At 47.0% G+C, this 24,166-nt stretch overlaps 1 protein-coding gene across 2 annotated transcripts in view; it reads right to left on the bottom strand.

Annotated features, from left to right (window-relative positions):
* Nucleotides 1–24,166, bottom strand: part of MBOAT2 (membrane bound glycerophospholipid O-acyltransferase 2) — a 254,036-nt gene that overhangs the window by 169,411 nt on the left and 60,459 nt on the right. For both annotated transcript variants that reach the window (XR_012318348.1, XM_073674185.1), the window contains exons 2-3: nt 11,084–11,229; nt 1,735–1,812 (exon numbers count right to left, since the gene is read on the bottom strand). Coding sequence is in view for 1 of the 2 variants with exons in the window: in XM_073674185.1 (XP_073530286.1) it covers nt 1,735–1,812; nt 11,084–11,229 (224 nt within the window). In the remaining variant the exon portion in view is untranslated. The remainder of the gene's footprint in view (nt 1–1,734; nt 1,813–11,083; nt 11,230–24,166) is intronic.

The raw sequence follows: 24,166 nt of genomic DNA, 5'->3' as shown, positions 1-24,166 counted from the left end.
TGTGTGGCAGCTGTATGCTCAGGCGAGTACCATGCTCTACAGTATCAGCATCCACAGGGGGCAATATTACTCGATAGGAGGAAACTCAGGACAATATTACTTGATAAGGGGCACTCTTACTGTATAAGGGTACACCGGGGCAATTATTACTTTTTAAGTAGGCACTTGTGACATTATCATTTTATAAGTAGGCACAGAAGACATTAAGGTTTGATAAGGAGGCACTTTATTTTTGCACATCCATAGACTTGAACGAGCGGAGGAAAATCATGCATGCTGTGATGATTTCACACGCAGATTCGGTCAGTGAAAAAAACTTCTCATCTGCACTGCCCCAATAAATAACATTGGGCCAGGTGCTGTCCGTTTTTTTCATGAATAGCACTCGGACCAAAAATACAGTAGTGTGCCTTTACTTGAATGTGGCTCTGAAATAAAGGGTGGGGACCACTGCACTAGAGGCAAAGCTAAAATAAATTTATACTGCATAGATTCACAATACACCTCTGTGCATGAGCCCTGGGTGCACTTTCTACAAAGGGAAAAAAAACTTTGATGTGCACATCGAGACAGACAGGAAACAGATCTGATATTTGCTTGAAGGGTTACTCCCAGAATCCAAAGTTATTCTCTTTCAATAAAATAGGAACAGTTTTCTGATCATGGAGAGTCCAACTACAGGGACCCCCACTGATCCAGAGAACGAGTCTTTAGATCCCAAAAACGGGCTCTAGAGATGCAAGTGCTGCAGAGATGGGCTCTAGAGATGCAAGTGCTGTAGAGATGGGCTCTAGAGATGCAAGTGCTGTAGAGATGGGCTCTAGAGATGCAAGTGCTGCAGAGATGGGCTCTAGAGATGCAAGTGCTGTAGAGACGGACTCTAGAGATGCAAGTGCTGCAGAGATGGGCTCTAGCTATGCAAGTGCTTTAGAGACGGGCTCTAGAGATGCAAGTGCTGTAGAGACGGGCTCTAGAGATGCAAGTGCTATAGAGATGGTCTCTAGAGATGCAAGTGCTGTAGAGACATTCTCTAGAAATGCAAGTGCTGCAGAGACGTTCTCTAGAGATGCAAGTGCTGTAGAGACGGGCTCTATAGATGCAAGTGCTGTAGAAACAGGCTCTAGAGATGCAAGTGCTGTAGAGACGTTCTCTAGAGATGCAAGTGCTGTAGAGATGGGCTCTTGAGATGCAAGTGCTGTAGAGACGGGCTCTAGAGATGCAAGTGAGGTAGAGACGCTCTCTAGAGATGCAAGTGCTATAGAGACAGGATCTAGAGATGCAAGTGCTGTAGAGACGGGATCTAGAGATGCAAGTGCTGTAGAGACGTTCTTTAGAGATGCAAGTGCTGTAGAGAAGAGCTCTAGAGATGCAAGTGCTATAGAGATGGGCACTAGAGATGCAAGTTCTGTAAAGATGGGCTCTAGAGATGCAAATTCTGTACTTCCTTTCTCCTGCAGGTCCATAGACAATAAATGGAGGTGGAACATGCTCACCTCAGCACAATTTAAAACAGGTCTTTGCAGAGCCCCATTCTTGGGGTCCCTGGGTGTTACAGCGGTAAAACCTCTAGCAATCGGTAAGTTACCCCCCTATCCTATCGATTCTCAGAATAACCCTTTATTATGTATTGTAGTAAAGTGAACAACCAATGTACTCTTTCTCATATAACCTTCATATGCCATAGATGATCCAGTACTAAAAAGCAAAAAGTAAGTGAAAATCGGAATATCTTACTTGTGCATATGTTCCACGCCTATGACGATCATGATGAAGTAGCAGATACCGCTTTGCACAATAAAATGTAAGGCATACCTACGGAGAGGAAAGACATTAAGTCACCGACTGTCAATGCCCAGTCCATTTATACCATAATATCTAGTCTACATATACAGGGTGGTCCAAAAGTAGGTGGACAGAAAGTGTAATAAGGTTATGAAGGGGGAGATTTATCAAACGCTAAATTGCAGCCGCCTGTCCGGATCATCCTCCAATAAACCATGAATTAGATGTGGACGATCAGCTTCCACTCTATAGATTTCAGGATTCGCATGATAGAAGCTCGTGAAATTCCCAATTCCAAAGAGGCTCTTCTGGTGGACTTTTTTGGACTCTGAACAAATGTTTCAGCAACCTGTTGTTAATTATCTTCTGTACAGACTGTTTTGGGTCGACCAGTTTTTGGAGCATTAAGGATTGAGCCAGTGGCAGTGAATTTGTCACGAATGCTGTAAATGGTTTGTCTCTTTGGGGCTTGAGTACCAAATGTTTCAACCCAATTTGCTCTAACGGTTTCAGCATTTTGAGATTTCCAATACTCTGTTAAAATCCATTTTTTTTAATCTGTATTTAAATTATTTGCCATTATGTGTTATCTGAATTATCTGAAAAGAAAACAGATTTGGGGGAGATCTATTTCTGAAAACTAGATCTGTGAAACTGGCTCAGTTGCCCTTAGCAACCAATCAAAGTCCACCTTTCATTTTCCAAAGAGTCTGTGAGGAATGAAAAGTGGAATCTGATTGGTTGCTAAGGGCAACTGAGCCAGTTTCACCTTACACCATGTTTGATAAATCTCCCCCTTTATAACCTTATTACACTTTCTGTCCACCTACTTTTGGACCACCCTGTATAATGTCTTTCTGGATAACGATCTCATGAATTCTGCAAAGTCATGTGCAGGAAGATTTATCCCCTTGTCGCTTTGCTCTACCTTGTGGTTATACCTCTACAGAATCCCTACTACTAGAAGAGACTATCTCCATCATACGGCATGCATTGGATCCACTATGGGAGGCACCTAAAGGTACAGTAATGTCTTCTAGACTTCTACATACATGAAATCCAAAAGTGAACATCCTTTCGGGAGGAACATTTTTTTTTTATAATTTTGTGTAGATGTATCATATATCTTAATATTCATATTTCTAAACTGGCTGAAATTTCGTTATTTTCATGCAGAACTCCAAATCCCCTTCACAAACACAGAAATAAAATATACCTCTCAGCTGCCACTAGAGGGAGTGTAGACTCTCACTGCAATAAGACTGTATACAGTAAGCTCCTAAGCTCCCTCTAGTGGAGGCAGCAAATAGCCAGTATGTTAGAATGTATATGGTATTCAGGTAACTCGGGGCTCTAAAAATAATAAAAACAAAAAAATTAACACATATATGCAGTATATATCAATTAACGGAATTAGGGACTGGAAAAATTATATCAAGATGATAGTGGAGAATTCCCTTAATAATCTATTCAGCTACAGATCACAGCTACATTTGTCTTGTAGAGCGTCTCGGGCACAGTTGGCATTACCTAAATGCAAGATAGGTAGTTTTTTTAAAAGATAGACTAAAACAGGGACTGTATATATTTAATAGTTTAGAATATACATTCTTTCTATACCTACTTCATCCTAGAGGTTACTTTTATATCTACCAAGCAGCTGTTGCCGCTAATGTCACTGTAATCTACTTAAAGGGAAACTGTGACATCTAGAAACACTTTTTACCTGTGTAACATACCTGGTGGCGTTCTTGCATAGTGCTCCATCCCCCACTATGCAAGATCGCAAACTTGATCACCAGTCCAGTCTGCTAGCCTGCCTTCTTTCCATGCTGTTTGCTTGCCTCTGTTCTGGCTGCTTAAGGGCGGCGCCCCATCTCTTCCTGCTTTTTATAGCTGCTGTGGGCACACCCCTAATGCGTCCTCAGCCTATTGCTGTCAGTCACTGGATATTTAAACCAGCTTCACCTGGAAGCTGATGCCTGAGCAACGTGATCATTCAGTGTGCTCTTTCACTCTGAATGTGCCAGGTCCTGTTCTGTGTTTTCTTGCCTGCCTGCCTGCCTTCCTTCCTGGAGGCTGTATTTCCAGACCTGTCTGAACACGCTCCTAGCCTGTTCGTCCCGCCCTCTGGGGGCCGCATACCCAGACTCGCTCCTGTATCTCGCTGCAGTAACAGTTCCTGTCTGAACTGTCTCCTAACCTGTTACCTGTCTTTCTCTATGTCCGTACCTTCCCTTTCTCCTGCATTGTCTGAACCAGCACTTGGCTTTACCTTGGCTCGTTCCTGTATTTTGTTGCAGTAACAGTTCCTGTCTGAACTGTCTCCTAACCTGCTTCCTGTTTTTCTCTATGTCCGTACCTTCCCTTTCTCCTGCATTGTCTGAACCAGCACTTGGCTTTACCTTGGCTCGTTCCTGTATTTTGTTGCAGTAACAGTTCCTGTCTGAACTGTCTCCTATCCTGCTTCCTGTTTTCCTCTATGTCCGTACCTTCCCTTTTTCTGCAAAGTCTGAACCTGCTCCTAACTTCTACTCGTTGTCGCTGTACTTCCGTTTGTGAGTTTAGAGTCCACTCGCTACTTCACTGCAAGTATCTTGTGTGTATCTGGTTCTGCCTTTCCCTTCCAGTCTGTTCCGTGTGAACAGAGCACTGTCCCCGCTGCTCTGCCTTGCTCGCCGCTCTGGCGGTTTCTGCCCGCTCTGCCTTGTTCGCCGCTCCGGCGGTTTCTGCCCGCTCTGCCTTGCTCACCGCTCCGGCGGTTCTTGCCTGCTCTGCCTTGCTCACCGCTCCGGCGGTTCTTGCCTGCTCTGCCTTGCTCACCGCTCCAGCGGTTCTTGCCTGCTCTGCCTTGCTCACTGCTCCGGCGGTTCTTGCCTGCTCTGCCTTGCTCACCGCTCCAGCGGTTCTTGCCTGCTCTGCCTTGCTCACCGCTCCGGCGGTTCTTGCCTGCTCTGCCTTTGCTCACCGCTCCGGCGGCTCTTGCCTGCTCTGCCTTTGCTCACCGCTCCGGCGGCTCTTGCCTGCTCTGCCTTTGCTCACCGCTCCGGCGGTTCTTGCCTGCTCTGCCTTTGCTCACCGCTCCGGCGGTTCTTGCCTGCTCTGCCTTTGCTTACCGCTCCGGCGGTCTCGCTCTGCTCTGCCTTTGCTCACCGCTCCAGGCGGTCTCGCTCTGCTCTGCCTTTGCTCACCGCTCCAGGCGGTCTCGCTCTGCTCTGCCTTTGCTCACCGCTCCAGGCGGTCTCGCTCTGCTCTGCCTTTGCTCACCGCTCCAGGCGGTCTCGCTCTGCCCTGCCTTTGCTCACCGCTCCAGGCGGTCTCGCTCTGCTCTGCTTGTCTACTGCATCTGCGGTTCTGTTCCTGAGTCCCAGTCTGTACTGGACCTTATCCAGTCTGTGCTCCAACCTGCTAGTGCCTCCCTGTCGGCACTCCAGCCGTGCTTGCCAGTACCCCCTGCCTGCATACCAGTCGTGCTTACCAGTGCCCGCCTGTCTGTATACCAGCCGTGCCTGCCTATACCCACCAGTCAGTGTGCCAGCCTAACCTGCCTGTTCCTGTATTCCCCGGTGTGGGTCAACAGCCGTGTCTGGGGTCTGACCTGGAGTCGCACCTGGTCCCTCTGCTCGGTTCCTCCCTGGTGCACAGGTGTCGTATGCCGTCGTGCGACCTTGGTCGGATCGGGTAGATACTTAGTTACGCCTCTCCAGGCACTCTCCTGTTCATGGCACAGTGGAATCACTAAATCACGCACACGCCAGTCAGTCCGGGCGTGTACATAACAACCTGCAGATATAGGGTTAATCTCCAGGTAAATAACATATAAACGCTGAGTATCTGGCTTACTGGAACAGCGGCTCCAGGGAGAAAATTACATTTTATTCTCCCATCAGCTGCTTGCTTCCAGTCATCGTGGCGGTGCAGGGAGCGGTTACAGTCACCTCTCACTACAGAGTGAGCGCCCCCTAATCACTCCCCGGCACTTTGACAGCAAGCGCTTCAGTGTATGTGTGCAGCATGTGTGTGCAGAGCAGGTTGTCCAAGTGTTGACGAGCGATTACACCCGCGCGCACGGTGTAGTGAGCAGTGACTGTAACCGCTCCCTGCACCGCCCCAATGACTGGTATCAAGAGGCTGCAGGGAAAATATATCTTCATTTTCTCCAGTTAGCCGGCTACACTGGATTTAAACCCTATATCTGCAGGTAAATAGTGTTTCTGGATGTGACAGAGTCCCTTTGAAGGAAATCTGTCAGCTCTTCCCATACACCCAAACTGCTTATATAGGCATGTAGGTCGTTGAAACATAGTGCAATCCATACACTTACTTATGCAATACATTGCTCAATTACTGAAAATACAATGTCTAGTTTTTTACACAAATGAGGCTTAAATGCTCTGGGCATGATCGGAGCACTTCAGCAGCCGTGGCCTCCCTGGTTCGATTGCCTGCCTAGTGCTGTAACGGTCCCACTGATTGGTAATCACATTAACACCAAATAACAGGGAAAATGGATCCCTTCCATGTGTGTGTGGTGTACCAGCTACTGGCCACTTTCCCAGGCGGCCGGATACTTCTAGCTGACATGTAACTTGGGAATCCATCCATTCTTCAGTAACAGAGATTCCAGTTTATCAAACAAATGTTTCTTTACTATAGAACTTGATTACCAGAACATTCAGAGGAGAGCAGGCACGATACTTTGGAAATACATCTTCTGTCATTAACAAAGGTTGAAATTTACGCTTTTCAGTCGCGGCACAATAATTGAGGGGAACATTGCAGTCGTATAACGCAGCACACTAGGCCCCGTCATTCTTCATATAACATACTTGCTTTCCATGGCCCAGCTTTAGTGCACTACCCGGATCAATGGATTGCATAAGTAAATTAATATTTTCAAAGGCCTACATGTCCACATAAGCAGTGAGGGGTGATGGAACACCCAGAGAGATTCCCTTTCCCTTTAAGGCGACTGCACGTAGTCAACTATGACTTTCTGCCCGCCTTAAAGTGGTTTTCCTAAAAACAAAGTTAATTCTAATAATCATTTTAATAAATAGATCTTTGAATAATAATAAGTTTCTCAATTGGATGTGTTAAAAAAATGTCCCTGTGCTGAGATAATCTTATAAGTGTGCCCCTGCTGTGTACTGTGTAATGGCTGTGTGACTGTGCAGGAACATGGTCTGATCATACCACATCTCCTGGGCAGGGGAGGAAGCAAAAGAGTATACAGACATTACAGCAGGGGATCACAAATGATTCTCTCTTTGAGGGAAAACATTGCTTCCTCACAAAAAGAATCAGCTGTGATCCCCTGCTGTAATGTCGGTATACTCTTTTGCTTCTTCCCTGCCCAGGAGCTGTGGTATGATCAGACCATGTTCCAGCACAGGAACATTTTTTTCACACACTGGCCGTAAACCACATACAGCCCTCACACACTGGCCATAAACCACATACAGCCCTCACACACTGGCCATATACTACACACAGCCCTCACATACTGGCCATATACTGCACACAGCCCTCACACACTGGCCATATACTACACACAGCCCTCACATACTGGCCATATACTGCACGCAGCCCTCACACACTGGCCATATACTACACACAGCCCTAACATACTGGCCATATACTGCACACAGCCCTCACACACTGGCCATATACTACACACAGCCCTCACATACTGGCCATATACTACACACAGCCCTCACATACTGGCCATATACTGCACACAGCCCTCACATATTGGCCATATACTGCACATAGCCCTCACACACTGGCCATATACTACACACAGCCCTCACATACTGGCCATATACTGCACGCAGCCCTCACACACTGGCCATATACTACACACAGCCCTAACATACTGGCCATATACTGCACACAGCCCTCACACACTGGCCATATACTACACACAGCCCTCACATACTGGCCATATACTACACACAGCCCTCACATACTGGCCATATACTGCACACAGCCCTCACATATTGGCCATATACTGCACATAGCCCTCACACACTGGCCATATACTACACACAGCCCTCACATACTGGCCATATACTGCACACAGCCCTCACACACTGGCCATATACTACACACAGCCCTCACATACTGGCCATATACTGCACACAGCCCTCACATACTGGCCATATACTGCACACAGCCCTCACATATTGGCCATATACTGCACATAGCCCTCACATACTGGCCATATACTGCACACAGCCCTCACACACTGGCCATATACTACACACAGCCCTCACATACTGGCCATATACTACACACAGCACTCACATACTGGCCATATGATGTCACTGCCATGCGTTCCCAGTCACGTGCACGCCGACATCAGCTGCTGGCCTCTGATTGGCTGCCAGCATGTATTGCAACGCACAGACCCGGTGGGTCTCTGAGCCGCAATACACTTCAGCTGAATGTGCATCCAAGGACATAAATCCAGTTGAAGTTTGCGCTGGCATCGGCAGGCCCCTCACCCACACAGGCCCAGTCGCGACCTCTGCGACCACAATCGTTATGCCCCTGTGGGCCATGCTCACAGCAGGGGGCTCATCTCTGGGTAAGGGGCCTTGGGCAAGTGCCCAGTTTTCACTCCCTAAAGCCGGCTCTGGATCATCATGTTCCTGCACAGTCAGACACAGCCATGACTTCGGAATGTGTGACTATAAGGCCTTAATAACTAATAGGCAGCCCCATCTGCCTACCATCTTTTAACTAATAAACAGGATACCACACTGCGTGACTTTGGATATAAAGGCCACAGCAGCCTCAATTTATTTAATGAAAAAACATAACAAAAACATCTAACAATAAAAATTCCATATTAACTGACCACCATAAAGGAGGGGGGGATTGAAGGTTCCGAAACCATTCTTAAGACCGCAATGAAATATCTCCACCACACCAGCCCCCAGCCATACCGCACCGGCTCGGGGGCCCCGGCTGAATGTTGCCCGTACTCAAATGTCCCGCTGAGAATTAGCCCGGTAGGGATTCGCTTACAATTCTGTAAGAACCTTAAACCCGATGGGAGTCACCCATCCCTGCACTGGGCTCCTCAGTCCTTCAGTGCAACCAACCTCCTTTAAAAAACCCCTCCTTTTACGTCAACCACTGTGACAAATCATGAAATCCTTAATAAATTTTCTTAAGAAAGTGAACTATAATAGGGAAGGGCGGGCAGGATGTTCCGGGTACAAAGGCCACCACAGAAGATGGTTGTCCAATAAGGACAAGCCCTTTAACACCCCTTCTTGAAGACCAACCCCCCCACCCTACCAATCAGGTAAGCCCCATACTCCTATATCTCCTTATAACCCCTCCCTTAATCTTCCCACTTCATGCTCATCCTATTACATTAACCCTTTAGTACCCAAAATTTAGGCCTAGAACCATCCTGAGTCATGAGATCATCCCTTGAGCCCCATTGGGGGTACAGTTCGGCCCTTCCTTTACACAGTACACTTCCGGAGCACATTTATAAGATTATCTCAGCACAGGAATTGTGGAACTTATTTTTATTCCAAGATCTATTAATTAAAATGTAGTTTTAACCCCTTTCACTGTGCATATACAGGCAAAAATTATGTCCAAGAGTGCACACTGTGACTCCGTCCGCATCATGATAACCAATGCCCCATCGGCGCAAACAAATGAATCCTGTTTTGCAGGGCTTCGGATGTAAGTCCCCACGGAGCCACTGAGCATAGGGGCAAAGGTGATGTGAAATAGCATGAGACTTTTAATAAGTTATAGCTACCACAAATTTTGCATTTAGGGAATGACCAGTAAGTAAAGCCGGACACATGCGCATTACAGCACGATGCTCTGCCCTCAGCAGCGCAGAGAGAAGTGCACTTGCGCAGGAGCGAGATTGGGGGCGCTGTGTGGATGATGTAGGACGTGTCATCCACATGAAGCAGGGCAGTAGGACAGTAATTGTAGGGATCAGAGGAGGTGTGGCGCCCCTGCGAGTTCAGTCGCCACAGAGGTACTGCATCTCGCCCAGAGATGTGGTATCCCACTCTCAGGTAAGGATGGAGTACTGCCCGGGACCCAAACACCTGCATCCAACACTACACCACTCCAGACCAGCAGGAGGGGCAAGATGCACTGCTGCGCTGCTGAACCCTGACCCTGGCTGGAGTGGGGGGAACCAAGAGAGGGGGAACCATGTAGTGGGTGTGGGTGGAGGAAGAAGATCAGGGGAGCACTTGAGAAGGAGGATATAAAAAAGGGAAGCCATCTTGGGAGGTCAGATCAGTCTGGGATAACAGTGAGTGGAGCAGGAGCTCTGCAGGAGCTCTGCTCAGGGAGGAGGGCCTAGTGAGAGAGGCCCAGGACAGACTGAAGAGAGGAGAGGAGCAGGAAGAAAGGCTGCAGTAAGAACAGAAAGGATCCCAGGGGCACGGGCAGTACGGATGCCACCCGTGCGCCCGAACCCACCAGGAGTGGAAGGATCAGTCCGCAGAGAGGGGACCGGCCCCTAAAGTACTCTGGAATTGCCTGAGGGTTTGCTGAACCCCTCCCTGACAAAGCAAAGGACGGCGTGGGAAGTTACCCTGGCCCTGGTAATTTGGAGTCTAAAAATCGTGAGTAAAACCCTGAAGACTGCACCCCACTGTCTCTGCGAATTATTACTGCGCCATCATCCCCTGCACCACTCTACACACCTACTTCATCTATAACATTCCTGCAACGCCTTGGAGCTAAGCTCTACCTGTGGAGAGCTAAAACAACTCTGCTGCACTAACATCAGCACCAGAGGACCTGCTCCGCAGCGGCGGCTCCATATAGCCGCATACCACAGGTGGCGTCACAAACTTTATATAAAAACTATAAATCCCCTGTAAATATTCCCTTTTATTGACAGCCCTGGGTCACGGACCGGGTCACCGCCACTGTGACATCTCCCCTAGCAACAACCGGCCTGGCTAACGAGTACCCCACGGCCCAGGGGGCGCGTCAGAGGCGCCAAGTATGACCTGCAACGTCCATCGGACCAGACCGCACCATATGAGGGGATTACAAAAGGTACTTTTTGGGCTATGCAGAGGGTGTTTGGGGCTTATATGTAGGTTGCTAGACTGCTGTAAGAGAGGCGGTAAAGGCGGTGGCCGTAATTTATATTGGAAAAACCTGGTGACGGGTTCCCTTCCAAAGATATTGGTAGAGTGTAGAAATATGACATACGTTACTATAGTGTAAAAACCCAAATCAGCATTAATAATACCAGATACACACGAGAATACAGGAGAAATCCACTTACCATCCAAAGCAAAAAAGTGCAAGGTACAGGCCCAGAAGGGTTGCAACTATATGCCTGATTAAAGAGCTAGTTTTGCTTGAATGAAGGTAGGTACGAAACCAGATAGCAGCAAGCAAGGCAAATACTTGGCACGCTACAAAGTTCACCTGCGGATGGAAAAAAAAAGGTTGTTAAAAGAACTATTACACCTCAAAACCATCAAAGGATTATATTATTATATTTAGTTATTCATTTGACAAGACAATAGAGTATACAGGACTGTGGAGTCGGAGTTGTGGAGTTGGAGTTGGAGTCCATTATGGTGGAGTCAGTATAAAATTGACCGACTCCGACTCCTAAAATTAGGTACAGTAGTTCAATGAAGTTTGTGGGGAATATTTTTTCATACGAATTTGGGAAAGTTATGAAATGTCCTATAAATGTCCTATTCCTGATCTAAGGGTCTACACTTTTAGCTGAGATGAATCTGTGCTACAGTAAATTTATCACTTAAACATGAGTTACTGTATGTATGACTGATTCGGAATCGGTGTCATGGAAATTGAGGAGTCGGAGTCGGAGGTTTGGCTTACCGACTCCACAGCCCTGTAGAGTAATGCAACTTTCTTGTTGTGGCACCTTGTGGCTTGCAATGTGCCACCATTCTCATGCTCTATGCTGGGATGTAGCAAGTGACCTGTAGTTGTGACCTATGTCCCATTCAAAGTCGCCATACAGTCCCAGCCTAGATAATACAACTCGCCTCCAAAAAAAAAGACCCGACCGAGCTTCAAGGACAGCAAAACATGGCAACGCAATTTTTTTATATTTTTATCTTCTTTTTGCTTTTTAAAAGTAATGAACGATAATAACAGCTAGAGAAATTTTGGAAACATCATAATCGGAGTGACCCACAAAATAAAGTTATTATGTTATTTTTACAGCACACTGAGAACCTTTAAAAAAATACAATGAAACAATTTTATTACCATTTTTTAAGTCCCTTCTATGATACTGTAAGAAGACCGCAGGATGGGTCCTTGAAGGGAGATATGTATCATCAAGGTTGGTAGCCTCGGTGATGTAAGCCCGGGAAAACAGGCTCCAGCACAAGCATTCAAAGTGATGGGTGGGACTGACTGCACACATTTCCCCACCCTGGGGCGTGGTACAGCAGATAAAAAGGAGACCAGTTGTCTCATTCTGGAGGTGAGAAACAATCACAAGGCAGGATATGCAGAACTGGGAGATATGACACTGCAGGAAACAATGTGACCGCACAGTAATCTGCAGCCAACACATCTCTTCACCAGAGGAACCTTCATACTGAGACGATTATTGCTGCAAATACAAATGATCCGTAATAGACAAGAAGGAATGGTGATGACTAATGGCCAGCAGATATGATCACAAGAACATGTACATAATGGCAACCGAAGGGTAACCACAAAAACAATCATGTTCTCTTTTCTTTCAATCTTGATAAACCCTCAAGAAAATATGAAGTTGTCCTATTAGGATAAATCCTGTCCATATAGTAGGGTGTATGAGTGTCATAGAAGTGGGGGTTTCTGACCAGGACCTCCTCTAGCAGATCCATCCCGTCCATGACTATTACAGATTCCTTGCAGCCATAACAACTGATTGCCAGCAAGACCCGCAGAAATCGGCTGATCGCTTGACTAACTTTTATATAAATTGTATATGTTTAATTATTTTCCTCACTTATATAGCGCCATTAATTCCATAGTGCTTTACAGACATTATCAGCACTGTCCCCATTGGGGCTCACAATCTAGATTCCCTATCAATATGTCTTTGGAGTGTGGGAGGAAACCCGGAGAACTCGGGGGAAACTCACGCAAACACGGGAAGAACATACAAACTCCTGGCAGATGTTGTCCTTGGTGGGATTTGAGCCCAGGACCCCAGCGCTGCAGTGTTATCCACTGAGCCATCGCGCTGCCCTTATGTAGCTTCTTTTATCTTCTGGAGTAAACGCCGCTCTTCTCCAGAATCCGGCGTTGTTTTTCTTTTGTTCCTGCGCTTCTCCATTCCCGAGATATGTCCCTTTGTATAAAATCTGGGACATTTAACTAAGTGGGTGTGGCCCTTAATTCTTCGCTATGGGAGTCTTCTTGAGGACCATGCCCACTTGGCTAAAAAGACTAGATTTATAAATAAGGAAGACTATGCCATATCTCAGGAATGGAGAGGCGCAGAAACAAAATAAAAACGACTCCAGATTCAGGAGAACAGTGGCTTTTACACCAGGTAAAAAAAATCTATACTTTTGGCAAGTGACAAGTTATATTTAAAGGTATAAGCAAAATCCTGATCCCTATTCTGTAACACATCATAAGGACCTCCTACAGGGAGGTCTCCGCTCTATGAGCCTCTAAAGGCGGACCTCCATATATTACATTTAATGATACAAATACCCAGCGGTGGCCACTGAATAGGCCGAATCCCTCACAATCAGGTGATCACAGAGATAACAATCAGAATTTTAATTTTTTCTGGACAATTTATAAAAAAATCACAACCAAATTTTTTTTTTTTTTTTTTGACGGAAAAATTGAATGATAATGAATGAAAGTGATAAATGTCTATAAATCAATATACTGATGTGAACTCATTTACTATCAGCTGTAAAATGGTCACCAAAAAAAATCACAAACCCATCTAGATTTATTAGCGGCCAGCGGAAGTAAAACATCCTTTTTATGGACTGGCCAGGAACTTGTGGACGGTTGGCGGCCCTGGCTGGCGCACTGGTTTTCAGAAGTGGTTGTCATTGCTGATAACTGGAAACAGTCAACAAGCAGGTGACCCACTTCTGAAAGATCAAATAATTGCATTAGCTATTTTCCATATTTTCCATTGAATAAATATAATTTATGGGATGGCGGAATGAGCAGAGATTTGTTGGTATTATTTTAAACTTTAGCCGGAGTTGAAATTTTTGGTCGCCAGACCTCTTGATCCTGGGGTGTAATTTCAGGCTGTATAACACGCTACTGTATGTTTTTGCACCGGTTATAAATGTAATAGTAACCACTTCTATTAACATAACCCAATTAATATCCTCGCCATGACTCCATCTACAAATTGTCAATGTCAGACCTGGAAGCCTCTCAAGCTTGGATGAATTTAGAGCAAACATGCAGCTAATGACAGAGACAAGACTATGGATTATTCATACCACAGCAATGCTTAGTCGGCTCTTCTGCCGGGTAAACAGTAACCCTTTCAGCACCACGCCGGCTCTCACATTCCTTTCATTGTGGGATGATGCGGGATCTGGCTCAAAACAAAAAACAGATGTTCCCCTACCTTCAGCACGGAGCAGCGGTTTTGTAACTGCAAGTCCCATCCTGCCCACCGAAAGGATTGTGATGTGTGGCTCATTTATATTTAGTAGAACTGTCCATGCTGTCTACTAGTCAGGCTTTCTACGTGTTATCCCATAAGGTAACTTTTATAAGTGCACATATTGCCATGAATGGAGTAACCAAAGTGTAAAAACCATGATGGTAGACAAATGCAAGTAGGCTTGGACTGGCCCTAAGGAGAAGAGGAGAATCCTCTGGTGGGCCACCACCCTCTTATATGAGCAGCACAATATATTTGAATCACTGTGTACAAAGAAAGGAGCATCTTATTCATTTAACAATCTAACCAGTTCATTGTTATATACATTTGTGATTGAGGATAATGTCACATTTGCATGTAGCTGAAAAGTGGGACCCTGGAGTTGGTTACTGGAGGGCCCTTGGCAACCCTGTCCGACACTGAATGCAAGTGCAGACTGATTTAGAAAAACTTGCCTCACCTCAGATACAATATACCAGGATTTCTAAAGGGTTACATGATGACTTTGGCCACGATACAGGTTTTGTGGCCAAAGAGTTCTGTATGCCGCTGGGAGGTTTCCAACATTTTGCAACTTGCTTATCGCGATTGCAGTAGATCTTAACGACTTGGACACTATAGCAGCAGCATGCCGCCATCTGTGGCTACGAGACCTGTATCGCAACCACAGTCGCCGTGCAGCCCCAGCCTAACCCCTCCATTAGGTGCGCTGACTGTCGTTACTATTACAGATAGTCTCACATCCTAATCCCAGCATTTATTTTTCCAGATCCTTAGATGAACTCTGGAAACGTGATATATCCCTGGTATGTGGTCTCAGCGACCCGTATTGAATTTTACTTCCAAATTTAGTCATTTTGCATCACTGTGAAGAGTTTATATCATGCAGCATCTAGGTGTTTTACCTCTTGATTGCATTTTAACCTTTTTAACGACCCTGTGATGAATTTCATCATAAATCTACATTTTTTTGGGAGTCTCATGAGTAAATGAAGTTAAACAGAATGAGAAACTTGCCGAAACATCCTGTATGTTCTACATTGGTCTAACGTGATCATACCAGATGTTTGCATGTCGCACATATTCATGTTGCCAATCATAATGCACAAAAGCCGGCGGTCACAGAAAATGCCTTATAAAATACGGTCAGTATTATCGCTCCTATATTAAGAAGGGAAAGTGCCGGAGGCTAGAACCAAGTCCCAATGCTACTGGTAGCACCACATCACTGGGGTGGGGGACTTATTGGGGAGATCTGGATAACATGCCCTGGAGGGATACATTGTGTGTTAAAAAATTGCGCTAATTCCTTATTGCATTAATTTCTCCTTAAGAGACCCTGTCACATTGAACCATCAGTGTGATCCGCCGGCATCATGTCATAGTGCAATTACCACTATACTTTATTGAATCTGATTTTTACAGATACATTGCCATTATTAACATAGGAAATTGTATTTGGTGTTGTACATTTTATCATCTGCTAATGTATAAAAATGGATGCCATACAGATGTCAGATGTGAACATATGGATGGCATACAATGACAATAGTAATGAAAAATTGTCCATTTTTTTGGGATAAAAAATTAGATGATTTTTCTTTCATGATGCTCATGTGAACTTAGCATAAGGCTGTGTGCCCACGTAGCATTTTTCAAGCGTATATGCTGCGGAATTTCCGCAGCGTAAACGCTTGAAAAACGCATGTATATCCGCACCCCATGGTCCCCAATGGGATTCCGCAAGTTCTATGCACATGCTGCGGATTTTTCCGCAGCGTTTATGCCGCGTTCAAAAATCCGCAGCATGTCATTTAATTTTGCGTTTCCGCAAGCGGAATTGCCTTTGTCCAATGCATAAAAAACGCAAGGCAATTCCGCATGTGGAAAACGCGTGATAAACGCGCGAAAAATGCGCGATAAACGCGTGCGGAATTCCGCATGCGTTTTTCCGGGAGAGAACTTGCATTTATGCAGCAGAAATTTTCTGCTTCATAAATGCAACGTGGGCACATAGCCTTAGTGCTTATTCACACGGCAGTGATTTTTCTCTGGCATCAATGTTTTTGATCATCAGAGTTTGGTCAGTGTCAGATTTTATCATCAGAGTTTGGTCAGAGTTTCATCAGTTTTTCTCAGATGAAAACACAAACTGTTGGAGGTTTCTCAAGCTTCTCCTATCAAACTGTCCATGAAAAATGGACAGCACATGGATGGCACACGGGTGCTGTCCGATTTTTTCACAGATCCATAGACTTACATTGGCGAGTTTGATCCGACACTCAGATCAATATCGAACTGGTCTCCGTGCTTTTGTGCAAACCACTCGGTCTGAAGAAATAATAGGACACATGATCTACCCCATAAACCAGCATAGGTACAAGTTCTATCCATGAAAAACACTGGTAATCACTAGTATGAGAAAATCATCTGAATGATCCCTAAGGCAGGGGTCAAATGAATGTATGAAAAATCATCCGATACTCATCATCCGTGTGCCATCCATGTGTCCGTATTTAATGTACGGGTGGCCTCCGATTTTATACATCAATGTTAAATACAGTTTCATATATTAATAATGGCAATGTATCTGTAGAAATCAGATACTATAAAGTTGATTTGTACGGGATCCAATTTTTTTTTGCGCACCCATAGACTTAAATGGACTCTGACCACTTGAAAAACTGTCATCCGAACAGCTCTATTGAATTACTAATACACTTGTCTGAACCCGGCCTAAAGGAAATTATTTTACCCATTTGTGGCAAACAAGACAGAAATGCTCCAACCCCAAGGCCTCATGAGGCTCCATTTTCAAAATGTGAGTGATGCCGGATATCATAGACATGACCCCATTAACCTTCTCAGCCGACTGTTTATTAGTGTGAAGAACTATTAACTGTCGGTAAATGACACTTGCTTTCATGAATTAGGAAAGTGAAGAAGATGAATGCCTCGTGTTCATGTACTTGAGAGCAGTCAGACATCATGACCGACTCAGCCCGAGTGATTTCTATGTTAATGAAAGGAAAATCTGTAAGCTGGTGGGTACTAGAGACCCCAATAAATGCCCATCCTCCTCTTTAAACGTCCATTCAGGTGAGACGGTAAAAAAAGTACCGTGGAATCACATCACTGGTCCCAGTTAAGCAGGCAGGAGGGAACCAATACCGTTGTTTTGTCATTGAACTTCCTCACTGGAGGCTTTGACATAGACATTCGGATAACCTTCTTCTGTAGATGCATAATGTATAGTTTTGATGTATGCAATGCCATGCCTTATGTCACCCAACGCTCAGGATACGTTCATACTTCTGTTCGGACGTTCCGTTTGTCGGTTCCATTTTGATTTTAGAATGGAAGAAATAAGCGCAGCATGCAGAACTTATTTTTTCCTTTCTGAAAATGGATGTTACCTAGACACAGGGTTGGACTGGCCAACTAGCAATCCTGGCAAATTCTAGATGGACCAGTCCACCAGTGGTTCACATAAGCCTTAGGACAACTATACAGTTTAGCCAGGCAGACTGCAGCCAACTATCCGGCGCTGGCTCACAGACTGCAGTGGAGCAGTGCGGTACTGCTTAGCGTGAGAGTGGGGTGCGGTGAGTATTATCAAAAGGAGGGGAGGCACACTTGAGGGTCATTATCAAAAGGAGGGAAGGCACACTGGAAGGTGGGGCATTATCAAAAGGAGGGAAGGCACACTGAAAGGGGGGGCATTGTCAAAAGGAGGGAAGGCACACTGAAAGGGGGGGCATTGTCAAAAGGAGGGAAGGCACACTGAAAGGGGGGGCATTGTCAAAAGGAGGGAAGGCACACTGGAAGGGGAGGTCATTATCAAAAGGAGGGTAGGCACACTTGGGGGTCATTATGAAAAGGAGAGGAAGCACACTGGGGGGTCATTATCAAAAGCAGGGGGTACACTTGGGGGATCATTATAAAATGGAGGGGATGCACACTGACAGGTCATTATTATAAGGAGGGGACACATACTAGAAGGTCATTATCAAAAGGGGATCCACTGAAGGGGTCATTATCAAAGAAGGGAAGACACACTTAGGGGGTCATTACCATAAGGAGGGGAGGCACACAGGAGAGTCATAATCAAAAGGAAGGGAGGCACACTGGGGGGCATCATTGTCATGGTCCATGCTGGAAAAAAATCACAGCCCTAGTCTGATCCATTTTACACTCTTCAACATTGAAACTGCAATAGCAAGAAGGAAAAGGTGTTGAATTATGGAAGGAAGGCTGGAGAAACAATAAAAGTGCAATATTATCCAGTGATAGAGGAAAATGGAGTGTGAGGAGGTGCTCACCTGATGAGTTTGTGTGATATGCCACAACTTGTGTAGTCCAGCGTGTCAGCTGCTGCAGACCCACGGGTAAAAAAAGGATAAACAATTGAAAAGGATAAAAATGGGTTAACTGTGCTGCTGATGAATAGCCAAATAAATTACTGTGTGGTTTATTATCAACATGTTTCGAATACTTCATCAGGACTTCATCAGGTACTTGTCGTTTGTCCTGATGAAGAAGCCAGATGACTTCGAAACGCGTTGGTAATAAACCACACAGCAATTTATCCTGTCTCCTGGAATCTTTATTCGACTTTTCATCAGAAGCACAATTAACTTATCTTTATCCTTTTCAGTTGTAGAATTATGGAAATCACAGGATGAATAGACACGGTAATGATATGCAAATCATGAAGAAATGGAAGCGAAATGTTCAAAACATCTCATCCTATTCAGTATCGAGTATGAGCGCCACATGCACTTACACGGCTTGTCTACTATCAATGAGGTTATTAATGGTCATCTGAGGAATGATTTGCTGTTCTGAATGCACTTGGGCAAATCATCAAGATCCGCTGGTGGCAGCTTCTTTTATAATTGCCAATGAATGTCGTCCCAGCTCCTGCACTCCTCCGCAGACCTGTGTACCAGAGCCAGTCATATTGATAATTTGCGGACGTGATTATCCCAAAAATACCTATGGAGCTCGGTTTACAGGAATTGCAGCTGATACAATATCCATGATATAAGTGCAGGTTTGATATAGGCGAACGTTACATACATAATCTACAAGGTAAGTAATTATTGAAGCCTCCCGTGCAGGCGATTGCCTTTTATGTGTAGCTTCTTTTAGAGACGTGAATTATCAATATTACCGTATGGAAATGTCACACGAGACGGCTGGGAACAGAGGTAGAGTACACTGATCGCCATGACAACCAGCGCGGCATTTAATCAGAAAGTCAATGTGACAAACATCTCCTCGCAGCGTGAGGAGCGCGCAGCCATGTTCTAACAAAAGTTTTCTTATTTTAACAACTCAGAGCTAAACATGAGGAAACGCAGGGGTGACATTTTGCTAAACCTCGCTGTCTGCACGCTCCATGATGTGCTGGTGAATTCAGGTGACGGGCCTTTAATCATATCATCCCAATTATTAAATGATTCATGGATGTAGCTGCAGCTTGACTTGAAAGAAAATGGCGCAACCTGTAAGGAATGAGGAGATTCACAGCAGCACAGAGGATTTTACAGGACAGTTCTGCTGTTCGTCCAGTTGGGGCAGTTATGTAGTTGTAGAGACGTGAATCGTTCTCAAGATGTGAATGAGGGCAATGAGCGATGGCGGCAAGCAGTTTGGGGATGAAGCACTCCCAAACTGCAATGTCCAGACCAGCTGCGGGTCTCCTGACCTAAACTCAGCATATAAGAGGCTGCTGCGTCCAGGTCACGAGACCCATGACCGGTCCGGACATTACAATCCATAACGGACCATGAATGTCAGAAATGTGAATCCCGACCTTACTGTTCTAGCTCGCCTCACACTTCTTTTAGTGATAGTTTTTTTCATATAATTCAATGCATTTCATTCAGCAGTGATTGGCTGCAGCAACCACTTATCTGCCCCAACCGGTAGAGGAAGCACGGACACCGCAGGGGTGTGTGTGCAGCAACCATATATCTGTCCTAGCCAGAGGAGGAAGCACAGACACCGCAGGGGTGTGTGTGCAGCAACCATATATCTGTCCTAGCCAGAGGAGGAAGCACAGACACCGCAGGGATGAGTGTGCAGCTACCATATATCTGTCCTAGCCAGAGGAGGAAGCATGGACACCGCAGGGGTGAGTGTGCAGCTACAATATATCTGTCCTAGCCAGAGGAGGAAGCACGGACACCGCAGGGGTGAGTGTTCAGCAACCATATATCTGTCCTAGCCGGAGGAGGAAGCACAGACACCGCAGGGATGAGTGTGCAGCAACCATATATCTGTCCTAGCCAGAGGAGGAAGCACGGACACCGCAGGGGTGAGTGTTCAGCAACCATATATCTGTCCTAGCCGGAGGAGGAAGCACAGACACCGCAGGGATGAGTGTGCAGCTACCATATATCTGTCCTAGCCAGAGGAGGAAGCACGGACACCGCAGGGGTGAGTGTGCAGCAACCATATATCTGTCCTAGCCAGAGGAGGAAGCACAGACACCGCAGGGATGAGTGTGCAGCTACCATATATCTGTCCTAGCCAGAGGAGGAAGCACGGACACCGCAGGGGTGAGTGTGCAGCTACCATATATCTGTCCTAGCCAGAGGAGGAAGCACGGACACCATAGGGGTGAGTGTGCAGCAACCATATATCTGTCCTAGCCAGAGGAGGAAGCACAGACACCGCAGGGGTGTGTGTACAGCAACCACATATCTGTCCCAGCCAGAGGAGGAAGCACAGACAACGCAGGGGTGAATGTGCAGCAACCATATATCTGTCCTAGCCGGAGGAGGAAGCACGGACACCGCAGGGGTGTGTGTGCAGCAACCATATATCTGTCCTAGCCAGAGGAGGAAGCACAGACACCGCAGGGATGAGTGAGCAGCTACCATATATCTGTCCTAGCCGGAGGAGAAAGCACGGACACCGCAGGGGTGTGTGTGCAGCAACCATATATCTGTCCTAGCCAGAGGAGGAAGCACAGACAACGCAGGGGTGAGTGTGCAGCAACCATAAATATGTCCTAGCCGGAGGAGGAAGCACGGACACCGCAGGGGTGTGTGTGCAGCAACCATATATCTGTCCTAGCCAGAGAAGGAAGCACAGACACCGCAGGGATGAGTGAGCAGCTACCATATATCTGTCCTAGCCGGAGGAGGAAGCACGGACACCGCAGGGGTGAGTGTGCAGCAACCATAAATATGTCCTAGCCGGAGGAGGAAGCACGGACACCGCAGGGGTGAGTGTGCAGCTACCATATATCTGTCCTAGCCAGAGGAGGAAGCACAGGCACCGCAGGGGTGAGTGTGCAGCAACCACATATCTGTCCTAGCCAGAGGAGGAAGCACAGACAACGCAGGGGTGAGTGTGCAGCAACCATATATCGGTCCTAGCCGGAGGAGGAAGCACGGACACCGCAGGGGTGAGTGTGCAGCTACCATATATCTGTCCTAGCCAGAGGAGGAAGCACAGACACCGCAGGGATGAGTGAGCAGCTACCATATATCTGTCCTAGCCGGAGGAGGAAGCACGGACACCGCAGGGGTGTGTGTGCAGCAACCATATATCTGTCCTAGCCAGAGGAGGAAGCACAGACAACGCAGGGGTGAGTGTGCAGCAACCATATATCTGTCCTAGCCGGAGGAGGAAGCACGGACACCGCAGGGGTGTGTGTGCAGCAACCATATATCTGTCCTAGCCAGAGGAGGAAGCACAGACACCGCAGGGATGAGTGAGCAGCTACCATATATCTGTCCTAGCCGGAGGAGGAAGCACGGACACCGCAGGGGTGAGTGTGCAGCAACCATAAATATGTCCTAGCCGGAGGAGGAAGCACGGACACCGCAGGGGTGAGTGTGCAGCTACCATATATCTGTCCAAGCCAGAGGAGGAAGCACAGACACCGCAGGGGTGAGTGTGCAGCAACCATATATCTGTCCTAGCCGGAGGAGGAAGCACGGACACCGCAGGGGTGAGTGTGCAGCTACCATATATCTGTCCTAGCCAGAGGAGGAAGCACAGACACCGCAGGGATGAGTGCGCAGCTACCATATATCTGTCCTAGCCGGAGGAGGAAGCACGGACACCGCAGGGGTGAGTGTGCAGCTACCATATATCTGTCCTAGCCGGAGGAGGAAGCACGGACACCGCAGGGGTGAGTGTGCAGCAACCATATATCTGTCCTAGCCAGAGGAGGAAGCACGGACACCGCAGGGGTGAGTGTGCAGCTACCATATATCTGTCCTAGCCAGAGGAGGAAGCACGGACACCGCAGGGATGAGTGTGCAGCTACCATATATCTGTCCTAGCCGGAGGAGGAAGCACGGACACCGCAGGGGTGAGTGTGCAGCAACCATATATCTGTACTAGCCAGAGGAGGAAGCACAGACACCGGAGGGGAGTGTGCAGCAACCATATATCTGTCCTAGCCAGAGGAGGAAGCACGGACACTGCAGGGGTGAGTGTTCAGCAACCATATATCTGTCCTAGCCAGAGGAGGAAGCATGGACACCGCAGGGGTGAGTGTTCAGCAACCATATATCTGTCCTAGCCAGAGGAGGAAGCACGGACACTGCAGGGGTGAGTGTGCAGCAACCATATATCTGTCCTAGCCAGAGGAGGAAGCACGGACACTGCAGGGGTGAGTGTGCAGCAACCATATATCTGTCCTAGCCGGATGAGGAAGCAGGGACACCGCAGGGGTGAGTGTGCAGCTACCATATATTTGTCCTAGCCGGAGGAGGAAGCACGGACACCGCAGGGGTGAGTGTGCAGCAACCATATATCTGTCCTAGCCAGAGGAGGAAGCACGGACACTGCAGGGGTGAGTGTTCAGCAACCATATATCTGTCCTAGCCAGAGGAGGAAGCATGGACACCGCAGGGGTGAGTGTTCAGCAACCATATATCTGTCCTAGCCAGAGGAGGAAGCATGGACACTGCAGGGGTGAGTGTGCAGCAACCATATATCTGTCCTAGCCGGAGGAGGAAGCACGGACACCGCAGGGGTGAGTGTGCAGCAACCATATATCTGTCCTAGCCAGAGGAGGAAGCACGGACACCGGAGGGGAGTGTGCAGCAACCATATATCTGTCCTAGCCAGAGGAGGAAGCACGGACACTGCAGGGATGAGTGTGCAGCAACCATATATCTGTCCTAGCCGGAGGAGGAAGCACGGACATTGCAGGGATGAGTGTGCAGCAACCATATATCTGTCCTAGCCAGAGGAGGAAGCACGGACATTGCAGGGATGAGTGTGCAGCAACCATATATCTGTCCTAGCCGGAGGAGGAAGCACGGACACCGCAGGGGTGAGTGTGCAGCAACCATATATCTGTCCTAGCCAGAGGAGGAAGCACGGACACTGCAGGGGTGAGTGTTCAGCAACCATATATCTGTCCTAGCCAGAGGAGGAAGCATGGACACCGCAGGGGTGAGTGTTCAGCAACCATATATCTGTCCTAGCCAGAGGAGGAAGCATGGACACTGCAGGGGTGAGTGTGCAGCAACCATATATCTGTCCTAGCCGGAGGAGGAAGCACGGACACCGCAGGGGTGAGTGTGCAGCAACCATATATCTGTCCTAGCCAGAGGAGGAAGCACGGACACCGGAGGGGAGTGTGCAGCAACCATATATCTGTCCTAGCCAGAGGAGGAAGCACGGACACTGCAGGGATGAGTGTGCAGCAACCATATATCTGTCCTAGCCGGAGGAGGAAGCACGGACACC

The sequence above is a fragment of the Phyllobates terribilis genome, unplaced genomic scaffold (assembly GCF_046119375.1).
Source record: "Phyllobates terribilis strain yellow unplaced genomic scaffold, ASM4611937v1 Scaffold_3__8_contigs__length_932513732, whole genome shotgun sequence".
Classification (NCBI taxonomy): Eukaryota; Metazoa; Chordata; class Amphibia; order Anura; family Dendrobatidae; genus Phyllobates; species Phyllobates terribilis.
Note: the sequence above shows the minus strand (reverse complement) of the source record. Positions and strands in the feature narration are given on the sequence as shown.